The following is a 12,301-nucleotide window of genomic DNA, read 5'->3' on the forward strand; positions in this document are numbered from 1 at the left end:
GAAGCATGTTAGAGGGGGTTTACTTTCCTTAATCTGCAACAAATCAGCATCCAGGAGCGATTTACATTTTACATTTGAAAGTTACACATCCTGGTTATTTTACAGACTGATTTCAGTATTTGTAGACTCAATCTATTTAAATCTGACTACCTTTAAACCAATAATTAAAGCGAGAAATGGTTGAATGAACGTTGGCTTTAGTCAACCAAATTTCTTTTTTCAGGCACTGTGGAAGAGACTTTTCAACAGTATTTAGACCTTCGGGGAAATCAAATTTACATGCAAAGTTATAGTCATAAGATATGAAAAATACTAGAAATGCAGACTTTGTTTTTGGTGTGGGGTCAATATTTTATGAAAGGGGTATGGCTGTGTTGGGCGGACTTGAGAGTCGACCTCTGTATGTCTAAAATCCTGCCTACGGCCCTGGCTGTAATTGTTCCAGTTGACTAACAGATAGATGGATAAATACATAGGTACATGGATATATTCGTCACTCAACTGCATGCTTAATCTGTTCATTCCTCCTCTTCATGCCACAGGTGCAGAACGCAGCAACTGCAGCTGTGCCTTGATGTCATGCTTAAAACATGCAATCCATATTCTCCCTTTTTTAGCTCCAGTCTCAGCAGCAGAATAATTGTGGACCCTCCATTCATTCACACAGCAACGCCGGCCATATATAACACAGCACAGATGGCACAGAGCATCTTTGGATTTCCTGGTCACTTTAGTCTCTGCATATCCAACACTTCCAGCAAAATCGTCGTCTTTGAATGGAGCTTTCTACAAAGACAAAGAAAATCACCGTTAGCAATGGATGAATCATTTACATACCTTCTTCCCTTCTGTGTTGTGCTGTAGCTTCTGTACCATGGTGCCCTGGGTGTATGTGTGTGGTCCCAGGCCTGGGGGCTCTTGGCCCTGTCCTGAGTGCGTCTTTCCCTGTGGTCATTTTGTCTCCAGCACAATGTAACTACTGGGCATGAACCCAAACACTCCAAAGATCGACACCAGCCAACAGGGGACACCAACTGAAGCATATGTTTGCAATGGCAGCAGAGGGGACGGAGGAGGAAGAGACAGTTTGAACTGTTTGAAATCACTGCTGTGAGGTTTTATCTGTAAGTCAAAATTTGAGTTAGATGAAGGCATCCCTTTCTCCCAAATGAATAAAACAGCAAACACAAAAGCACTTGAACTCTTAAAGGAATAGTGTGTAACATTTCAGGGGATCTATTAGCAGAAATGGAATAAAATATTCTTAATTTTTTTTCATTAGTGTAAAATCACCTGAAACTAAGAATCGTTGTGTTTTCGTTAAGGCTGGCCCACACTTAAATATTTTCAAATATTAACAGATATTGAAAATGTGAGAGACCACACACTTGACGACATGTTATGTTAAATTTAACAGTTTTGTTCCTATGGTGTGTGGAGAGCAACGATTTTGGCCAGAACAGCACACCACACACTAATAGATTCATTCATGAACAACAAGAGTCCCGACTAAAAAAAAAAGAAATCTCACAAAACTCTCGCGATCAAACGTGACTTTAGTGTAAACAAACACGGCAGATGACGGGCAGGAAAAATTAGCAATGTTTTTGCACTACTTTGTACTGAAAATTCACAAAGGATGGATGGATGAAGTCATGGAGACAATGTTAAATAAACACTAATGTTATTGCCACAAGTTAACAAGTTGGTCCTCCATTTCTGAAGTGTAAAAAACACTCTTAACATATCTCACACCACAGGGATATCTGGAAAGTCTTGATTCTCGTGTAGTGTGTACCCGGCATTAGCTTAGAAGGAGCCCTTCATATCTATATAGGGCGGGTCCTCTTCACAGAGTCCGCCATGTTGTTCCACCGTGTTTCTACAGTAGCCCAGAACAGACAAATCAAACACTGGCTCTAGAGAGAGCCTTTCGCGTTTTTACGTTACCTGAAGGCCACCGTAGTTCTCTAACACACTTGTGAAACTGCGGTAACGTGAGCTGCAGAGTGCAAAACCGTGGTACCGCCAGCCACCGTATGAATTATGTTGCTCCTAAAGTAGTGTTATTATGGTAAGGATGGCTTCTGAGCAAGGCGAACTTTATTACCACGGTTTCACACTCGGCGGTTCACATGACCGTAGTCTTGGAAAGGAAGGAGTGAGTGGAGGGGAACTCAGTTGGTTGCAATCTACAAACACACAACGAGATGCCGCCAAATCCTACACACTCTACCTTTAAATTCACTAAAATCTAATGATGAATTACCAAGTCAGTGATTTGGTGAATTATGTAATGATGTAAAATGACATGTATGATGTAGTACTGTAGGTTTCCTAAACGCATTAGTCATATGTGGCAGATTTCCCCTCTTGTTGTCATTTTGAACATAAGAATCGGCTTTATTGTTACAGTTTTAATCCTACAAAAGGCTGTGTTTGCTAATTATAAGCTTATCCTCTGTTTACTACAGGTCACTTAGTAAATCACCTTCCTGTGCTATATTTGTCTCTGCAAATTTCAAATAGCAATCATATTATATGACTATATTCCCCCTTTTTATATTATTATACTCCAGTCACGAGCATAAGAATCTGTTTGTTCTAAATCAATACAATCCTGAAAATTATTAAAATGTGCACCACATTAGGGTTTGATATTATGATTTGCCTTTGTTTATACACTAGCTGTTAGAGGATGACAGTCAACACACACGCACACACACACACCTCTAATCTCTTCACTGTACCGTGGGTATTTGAGAGGATCAGCAGTGTGCGACTGCATATTTCTGCAGAGAGACATTATTTCTTCCCTCAATTCCTCCTGGCAGAGATCTGAGTGTTTGACCTTTTTAAAATGCAAAGCGATTCTTCTACTCCTGAGAGTGAACGGGAGGCTCATGATTGTGCTACTAAATTTGAGGGACTTAATGCAGTAACTCACAGAGAGGGAGAACTGTTCTGCACCTGCTCAAGTCTTGACTCGGTTACGGGGATACAATAACACCTCCAAGGGTTATGTTAATCTTTAAAGACGGGTTATTCTTATGCTGCTCCACTCTTTGCCTCATTTGAAGGAATATTTCACCGCAACCTTGAATCAGTCTCTCATGCTCAAATCGCCTTATTGCATAGCATTTCCTTTTTACGTGGTCCTGCATGCGTACTAAAATGCTTATGTTTTTTTTTGCTGTAGTCTTTAACATCAAAATAAACTCTGAACATCTTTATTCATTCAGTCAAAACATTCATTTATCTTTTATCCTATCAAATAATCTGCTACTATTAGGGCTGTCATTCGATTAAAATATTTAATCGCGATTAATCCATAGTTAATCATGAATCGCACATTTTTAATCTGTTCAAAATGTACCTTAAAGGGAGATTTGTCAAGTATTTAATACTCTTATCAACATGGGAGTGGGCAAATATGCTTACTTTATGCAAATGCGTGTATATATCTATTACTGGAAATGAATGAACAAAACAATGTCAAATATTGTTCTGAAACCCTCACAGGTACTGCATTTAGCATAAAAAAGTATGCTCAAATCATAACATGGCAAACTGCAGCCCAACAGGCAACAACAGCTGTCAGTGTGTCAGTGTGCTGACTTGACTATGACTTGCCCCAAACTGCATGTGATTATCATAAAGTGGGCATGTCTGTAAAGGAGAGACTCGTGGGTACCCATAGAACCCATTTTCATTCACATATCTTGAGGTCAGAGGTCAAGGGACCCCTGTGAAAATTGCCATGCCAGTTTTTCCTCGTCAAAATGTAGCACAAGTTTGGAGCGTTACTCAGCCTACTTTGCAACAAGCTAGTATGACACGGTACCAATGGTTTTCTAGTTTCATATAATGCCAGAATCTTTAAAACTACGCTACTACACTACAAACTAACGCTACAACCTTAAAACCGCAAGTTGCGTTAACGGGTTAAAGAAATTAGTGGCGTTAAAACAAATTTGCATCAGTGCGTTACTATCTCATTAACTTTGATAGCCTAGTTAGTATTCAAAATGCCCTTGTATATGTCACTGTGTTGATAACCCAGCTTCCTCTGTAGTGTCCTCACTTATGATTTTAGATAAGCATTTCACACGTTTCCTCCTTCTTGAGAAAGGGAAGTGCAGCTAATTTAACTTCAACATCACTACAGGAGCACATATGATTTCTAAAAAGTGGAGAGCGTGTTAAATTGAGAATTTAACAACTTATGACACCCGCTACATATGGGATATTGTAATGAGAAGCTCACGGGAGTGTAATTTACATTTGATAATGATGTCAGATTGTTAAGAGTGTGCCATTGTACTGCGTATGTACCTCCTCCACTAAGTGCAGCAGCAGTCTTTTAACATCGCTTTTGAGATGGCATAATATAATTCAAACAAAGCCACACAATACCACTCTGACCGCACTCACGTCTAATTATATTCCACCGCATTAAGGCCTCTGACACATCCGCAGCAGCCTTTAAAAGACACAGGGATGCCGTCGCTGGCTTATATTTATTATGCCTCCAACAGAATGCAAATGAAGCAGATTTACCCCTTTGACTGGAAGTGTGAAAACAGTTAATTAGACTTGTTGCGAGGTCTATATGAATGTTTTCGCTTCCTCCCACAGCAGGAAATAGGAATACTGTGAATGTTTATGTGAGATGTTCAAGCTGTTTCCAAGGCTGACTATATACACTGTAGATATGTAGTGGAGCTGAAAGCAGGAAGTTATACAGTCACGAAAACAACAGCAGTCTCCATACTCTGAGCATGGAATATATCAACTGGAGGAAACAGGATTTAAGTGTGTCTCCTCCAATTAAAAGACCATCTCAAATGTGACTAACTTCATTTGGTGAAATGTTTTTCATCAGCCTCCTTTTGGTCAAGTTTGAGAGATGTAAAAGTGTGAAGAAGCAGATTCTGTGCGGTCCGGCTCCTGATCTTCAAATTGGAATAGATTTTTCCATTTTACCTAATGAGATTAAAATGCTGTGATGCTGAGGTTACGGAGGAGCAGACTAGATGACACTAAGAGGTGGAGCTTCTTAGGTAGTGATGAAATACTCAGTAACATTGTACAAATGTGGCAACCGTTTGAGCTTAGAAGTGTGTTCCCAAGCGGAAGATAGAAGTGTCCATTCTCGTCGCCTCAAGGTTGTCTCTGCTTTGTAGCCTCTTACTCTAAATACACAACAAAACACAAGATCAGGAAACCAAAGGACTGATTCCTCTTGAAAAAGCATTTAGCAAATCTAATTAGGTTTAGAGTTAGGGTTATCTAATTTCACATTCACACAGGACATAAATTAAACCAAATCAATCTTTTTCACTCTTATTTAGCACAATTTTGCTGTTTAATCACGGCTACAACAGCTATGCTTACAAACTAGGGCTGTGAATCGATTGAAATATTTAGTCGTGATTAATCGCATGATTGTCCATACCTAATTTTATCTGTTCAAAATGTAACTTAAAGGGAGTTTGTCAAGTATTTAATACTCTTATCAACATGGGAGTGGGCAAATATGCTCGCTTTATGCAAATGTATGTATATATTAATTATTGGAAATCAATAAACAACACAAAACAATGACAAATATTGTCCAGAAACCCTCACAGGTACTGCATTTAGCATTAAAAATATGCTAAAATCATAACATGGCAAACTCAAGTCCAATGGGCAACAACAGCTGTCAGTGTGTCAGTGTGCTGACTTGACTATGACTTGCCCCAAACTGCATGTGATTATCATAAAGTGGGCATGTCTGTAAAGGGGAGACTCGTGGGTACCTATAGAACCTATTTTCATTCACATATCTTGAGGTCAGAGGTCAAGGGACCCCTCTGCAAATGGCCATGCCAGTTTTTCCTCACCAAAATTTAGCGCAAGTTTGGAGCATTATTTAGCCTCCTTCGCGACAAGCTAGTATACCATGGTATCGTGGATTCCTTAGGTTTTTCTAGTTTCATATGATGCCAGTATCTTCACTCTAGCTTTTAAACTGAGCCCGCTACAACCTAAAAATCGCAAGTTGAGTTAATGTCTTAAGTAAAAAAAATTGTAGCGTTAAAACATATTTGCATTAACGCGTTATTATTGTGTTAACTTTGATAGCCCTATTACAAACTGAACACAATTTTCTTCATATAATATATGCATGATAAATCCATCCATCCTTGTATAAACTATTTTCTTGTTCTCTTGTGGGTGGGGTACTTGAACAGACTGCTGCTGTAGGTCTTTGTTTACAATCAGCCTAATGTAATTATACTCACCACCTACACACAAATTAGCATGCAAACTGTGTCGGAGGTTTGAGAGATACATGGAGGAATGCGATGTAATGCAAAGAGTGGTCTGATCTTCTGAGGCAGTGTTTTTGCAGCGCTGCCTGATGCCATGATGTCAGGTCGGTCAGTGGACTGCACAGCTGCAACATGGGGAGCAGGACTGCAGCTGACAAACTCCATTTAAACACACATGTACAGTGCAAAGACACACACACACACACACCCACAGAGCTTAGCTGGGGAGCGCTTATCTCCACTGAACAAACTCCTCCAGTGATGGGAATGTTCTCACGATGTTATCTTGTCCTCTGTGGAAATTAGATAGCCAGCCACCTTTATCACCACCCTCAGACTCTGGAGGGCTCCTGACCATTACAGGAACAAGGACCACTAGGCTGCCAGGGGACACTAACCAACTGGCTGCCTGAAAAAAAAAAAGACACTGGCAGGGAATTGTAAGTACTGCAAGTGGAGTGACTGACAGGAGATTGGAGGGAGGCTCACAGTTAGGTAGTTTAAAGCTGCAGTGGGTAGGATTGGAGCAAATATGATTAAAAAAAGTTATTTTTATAAAACGGTCACTATATCCTGACAATAGTGCATGAGACAGGTAATCTGAAAAAAATCATGTGCCTCTGTGTCCTCCGGTGCTCCTAATATCATCTGCAAGATTTCACAGACTGGAGGAAAACAACCAATCAGAGCCGAGCTGGAGCCTTGCCGTCTCTGAGCAGCTGTCAGTCACTCGCAAACTCTGATCAAATCAATATTCTGTTACTGTAATGCCTATTTCTCGTATCAAATGTTTTCAGAAATATCTTGTAGTGTACTGTTTAGCTGTAAAATGAGAAAGTTTGTGACTCGGCCACATTGTTGAGTTCAGTTGAGGAAATACCAAGCACTGCCCACCAGCAAACATTTTCATTTTTACAGCTAAACAGTACACTACAAGATGTTTCTGAAAACATTTGAGGAAAGAAATAGGCATTACAGTAACAGATTATTAATTCATATTTGATCAGCGCTGCCTAGTTTGATCGTTTGATCGGAGTTAGTAAGTGATTGACAGCTGCACGTCCGTTGAATGAACAGCCAATAGGAACGCTATCTCTCTGAAATGACCTGTGATTGGCCAAAGCCTCACGTCACGGGTTAGATTTTTGAAAGCCTGAAAACAGAGCCATGAGGAGTTGCAGAAGTGTAGTTTTCTCTCAGAACACTTGAATTACAATATGCTGAAAGGTTATTATGAAATTTTGGCCCAATGATGCCAACAATATTCTGCCTACTGCTGCTTTAACCCAGCCAAGGGAGTCAACTCTATGCCTTGAAGGCTGTTTTGGACTTCGCAGTGGTTATATGCACAAGGACGCCGAACAAGATGAAATGTTCGACACAAGGAAGAGTCACACTGTGAGCCTTGACACCTTATTAAAAAGAATATAAGAAGAGAGGGAGAAAAAAATCGAAAGAAATTGAGGAAGCTAGACATTAGTTATAATTGGCAAAAGAATAAACAGAAAAATATTTGAGGTAACCAAAACATCTCCATGGCAACTCTCTTTTCAAGTCTTTAATGAATAGGTAATGGACAAAACGCAAAACACACACAACTTCATCATAACGTCAGAGCAGATGCCAAAACTGACACGAGACAACAAAAAAGACGATTTTGTTTGACAAAAAGAGTATGTCAAAACACACACACACAATCTATCAGTGCAACACAAATCTCCCTTCTGTTGCTGTCATTTTGACTGTCTGGCAAATCCACCTCTTGTTTTCAAAGCATTTTTTTTTTCCTCTAACAGGTGCAAAACCTCTCAACTCAACACATCAAAGAGACACATGCACCTGCGAATAAATCACAGTGAATGGTAAGAATCCAGACTATAGGGCCTCCGAACACCAAAGAGGTAGGATTCAAAGTGTCTGATTTAATATTCATGAAGTGCAAGGCTTTGGCGGTTGAATGCTTGTTTACTGAGATGTGTCTTTTGTCCTTGGGAGAAGGTTTGATATTCCACCAAGCAGCTGTATTTACATATACTTGCGGTTTTGCCTCTACATGATATATAAATATATATATCTTGCCTAACGTGGCACATACATTACACACAACCATACTGACTGTAATGATTGACATGCAATTTCAGTATGCTCTCCTCGCCCCTGTGAAGTATTAAAACCCTTGCTGCTGTTTCTGGCAGAGCTAATGAGAGTGTCTGATTATGAAGTGTTGGTGGCTTCCGTGCGGAGGAGTTGTTCAAGTTGCGGCAAGTCCCAATCAAAGTGTAGTCTGCAAACTGCACCCACAGGGACAGAGGTGGCAGACAACCAGTCGAGACCAGACAGAACCAACTGTCAAACACAAAGAAGAGTTTTCCTCTCGTGCACCTCTTTTTTTTTATACATTAGATCTGATCACAAAAATGTTTCTGTAGGTTTCTGTTTCAGTGCCATGACAAAGATAGGGTTAAAATAGAACTGTAACCTCTTTTTCATCCGTGCACCTGTTTTTTATCAAAGGTACGGTCATTACAATCCCCCCCTCGCCCTGCAGCTCCTGTGCACCTGCATCATGGAATCTGTTTTTTGGCAGCAACATGTGAGATAATCTCAAAGTGAAACCACAAAGGGCAGCAGCTCCAGATGGATGTCTCACAGCTTTCTTCTCTTGCTATATAAAAACCGTGAGATGCACGTCACCCTTTAAAAAAGTGAAACAAACTCCTACAAGGTCGGCGCTGTATGTGGATCAGCTAATTACTGCAGCTGAAAGAGAAGCTTGTGAGAAAAACCCATCTCCCCAGTGGGTACTTAAAGAAAGAAAGCAGCTGGTCAGAACGGACTCTGGAGAGAACATCAGCTATCGGAGAAAGTGGCTGGGGATACTCTTCACTTAAGTGCCTTTCTCTGAGCAGTGTTCTCTGTTATTCTCCCACGCTTTTTCCTCTCTTGTAGGGGCGGCACACGCACACACACACACGCACACACACACACGTATACACACATATATATCAATCCCTTTCATCCCCAGGAGTGAAACAAACCCATGCATTATGACTCAAATCAAGCTTAATTTATTTAACATGCTCTAATTTAATGTCTTCATGTTGATATGCATTGAATAAAAATAGCTGGATTATTTTTCTAATTATTTCCCAGACACATTTTCTCCAGAGCATGCACATTACACAGGGGTTTTGGTTATTACATCTCTCACACAACTTGGCTGTTGAACAACTCAGTGGATCATCAGACCAACTGATAACTCGTGCAAACCTGCTGCTCTCTGCTGGCAAAACTATGAACTACCAACAGTCTCTCACAGAGCTCTACAATGGCCCCCCAATATAAATTAAATCATGACCATCTATCTGTGCGTTCCAATACTACCATAATATTTAGTATGCAAGAAAAAGATTTAGTATGTCCCAATACATAGTATGTCAAATGCGATATGCCAAAAAATACCAGGATGTCCTACTACAACCAGTCGCATTTTTGCAATATGCAACCAGTATGCTTTTCTAGCTATTCTGACCTACAATTCTCTGCACAGCGGATGTATGTGCAAGTGAGTTCAAGGCGCAATGTTATGACGAAGTAGTATGTCCCAATTGTATGCATGCTGCATTCAACAGTACTTTATAAAGGCAACTGCGGTATGTACTAAAAGTCAAAACAAACAGACAAAGTATGCAGTTTGGAACGTAGCCCATGAATGTGTTTAGATACTTCCATAACTACAATTTCATTGCTCCTATTTAATAACATATATCATTCTGAAATCACACAATAACATAAAAAAAGTCCAATGAAAAAAATCTGGGGGTATGGAGTAGGGGTATTGCGATATACCGGTATTGGCGATAACCATTTAAAAAAAATTAAACATTGATATCATGTTAATAATACACATGATCATATTGTGTAAATCATCCATCACTTCTTGAATCACGTTTCTGTACAGTTATAGTTACAGATTATCTCTACACCTCCCTACACTCGTATTTTTTTAGGGCTTGGATGGTGCTGAGCAGTTGGTAGCTGCTAGCACTTGCAGGGTCTCTGAGAGGTTGGAGCCGTGTCGTCCGAACCACATGAAAGGCTCTCTTGCCTGCGCCAAAGCTGCCTCTGCAGACTTCTGCTTGTGGTTGCGGGGGAACTTCCTGTTGCTGGTTGGAATATTAACAGCCTGCTTCACCGTGAAGTCGGTCTGGTGGACCGTGATGTTCCCCCCGTTCTCTACAGGGCTGCTGCGATCTCCATCGTGGCACATGCAGAAGTGGGAGTTGTGCTGTCTGTGATCATCAGGACTCTTCCTGCGTCCCACACCCTGTAGAGTACCAATATGGAAAATATATGGTTTCCTTTCAAGGTCTAATGTAGTGATGGACCTAGTCTAAACTAGAGCTGTCAAAGTTAACGCGATAATAACGCGTTAACACAAATTCATTTTAACGCTACTAATTTCTTAAACGAATTACCGCAACTTGCGATTTTTAGGTTGTAGTGGGCTCAACCAACAATGTCACACTAGCTTGTCGAGAAGGAGGCTAAATAACGCTCCAAAGTTACACTAAATTTTGGCGAGGAAAAACTGGCATGGCCATTTTCAAAGGGGTCCCTTGACCTCTGACCTCAAGATATGTGAATGAAAATGGGTTCTATGGGTACCCACGAGTCTCCCCTTTACAGACATGCACACTTTATGATAATCACATGCAGTTTGGGGCAAGTCATAGTCAAGTCAGCATACTGACACATTGACAGCTGTTGTTGCCTGTTGGGCTTGAGTTTGCCATGTTATGATTTGAGCATATTTTTTATGCTAAATGCAGTACCTGTGAGGGTTTCTGGACAATATTTGTCATTGTTTTGTGTTGTTAATTGATTTCAAATAATACATTTATACATACATTTGCATAAAGCAAGCATATTTGCCCACTTCCTTGTTGATAAGAGTATTACATACTTGACAAATCTCCCTTTAAGGTACATTTTGAACAAGATAAAACGTGCGATTAATCACGATTAAATATTTTAATCTATTGACAGCCCTAATCTGAACATTTCATAATGGCCTGAATTTCTCTTTATACTCACATGAGTGAAAACAGAGACGTTGTCTTTTAAGGCATGCTTGTTGTCATGGTCGGAGAATGGATATTCTCTGGATTTCTGTAAAGAAAGTATTGGGAGGACAGTATACATACAACTTAATACAGTGGAATGGGATAAAATGAGGAGGCATTTTCTTTCTTTGCAGAAGTGCTTTGATAAGAAGTGCAATGAAATCTTTCAGGCTACTATGAAAAAAGAACAGTCGAGCCAAACACTATACACACCTGCTGAGTTTTCCATTTAGGATAGCGCTCCACGTTCAAAGCCTGAGGCAATGCTGATTGAACCTGAGTCAGCATGATCCCATTGCTTGTACAAGCCTCACGACTCCTTGTCTCATTTTCTGGTGAAACTGGATGAGCAAACTGAGAAGAAAATGAAAGGAAAGCTAATTACACAGCCTGGTTTGAATGTTATGATTTGTAATGATCTGACTATGTGTTGAAATGAAGACTTGCTTACCCATTTGCCATCATTGCTCATTGAAGAATATTTTCACTCTCCACCTTTTGGCATTTGAATACAGTTTGAGAGTCCACTGAGTACACCACACACACACTGTCCAACTTAACAACTAATGCCATCACACTGGTGACTATGGAAACATAATGCTGCATGCACAAACAACATGAAATGTGATCGCAATTTGCCATGGAGATGTGGAACTGGAATTCTGGCAGTAAGAAAGCATGTTTTGTTGAATATTAAATTATAGCCAGTTAAGTAATTAAATGTATAATGTGGGATTTCCTGTCTTTTTTTTTATATGGAGTAATTACCCAGACAGTCTTTGTTGAGGAGCTCTGCAGTTCAACAACTGAGGACAAATTTGCAACCAAAATGTCATTAAATTGATGTGTGTGAGA

The 12,301-nt window shown here is 40.1% G+C and overlaps 1 protein-coding gene across 1 annotated transcript; it reads right to left on the minus strand.

Annotated features, from left to right (window-relative positions):
- Nucleotides 1-502: 502 nt before the first annotated feature.
- On the minus strand, nucleotides 503-12,055 carry tex36 (testis expressed 36). Its single transcript, XM_037781377.1, has 5 exons — nucleotides 11,898-12,055; nucleotides 11,660-11,800; nucleotides 11,418-11,492; nucleotides 10,429-10,647; nucleotides 503-786 (listed from the first exon to the last, which is right to left on the minus strand). The coding sequence occupies exons 1-5, from the start codon at nucleotides 11,916-11,918 to the stop codon at nucleotides 532-534; spliced, it is 711 nt and encodes a 236-aa protein (XP_037637305.1). The 5' UTR covers nucleotides 11,919-12,055; the 3' UTR covers nucleotides 503-531.
- Nucleotides 12,056-12,301: the final 246 nt, after the last annotated feature.

Source organism: Sebastes umbrosus, chromosome 10, assembly GCF_015220745.1.
Source record: "Sebastes umbrosus isolate fSebUmb1 chromosome 10, fSebUmb1.pri, whole genome shotgun sequence".
Taxonomy (NCBI): Eukaryota; Metazoa; Chordata; class Actinopteri; order Perciformes; family Sebastidae; genus Sebastes; species Sebastes umbrosus.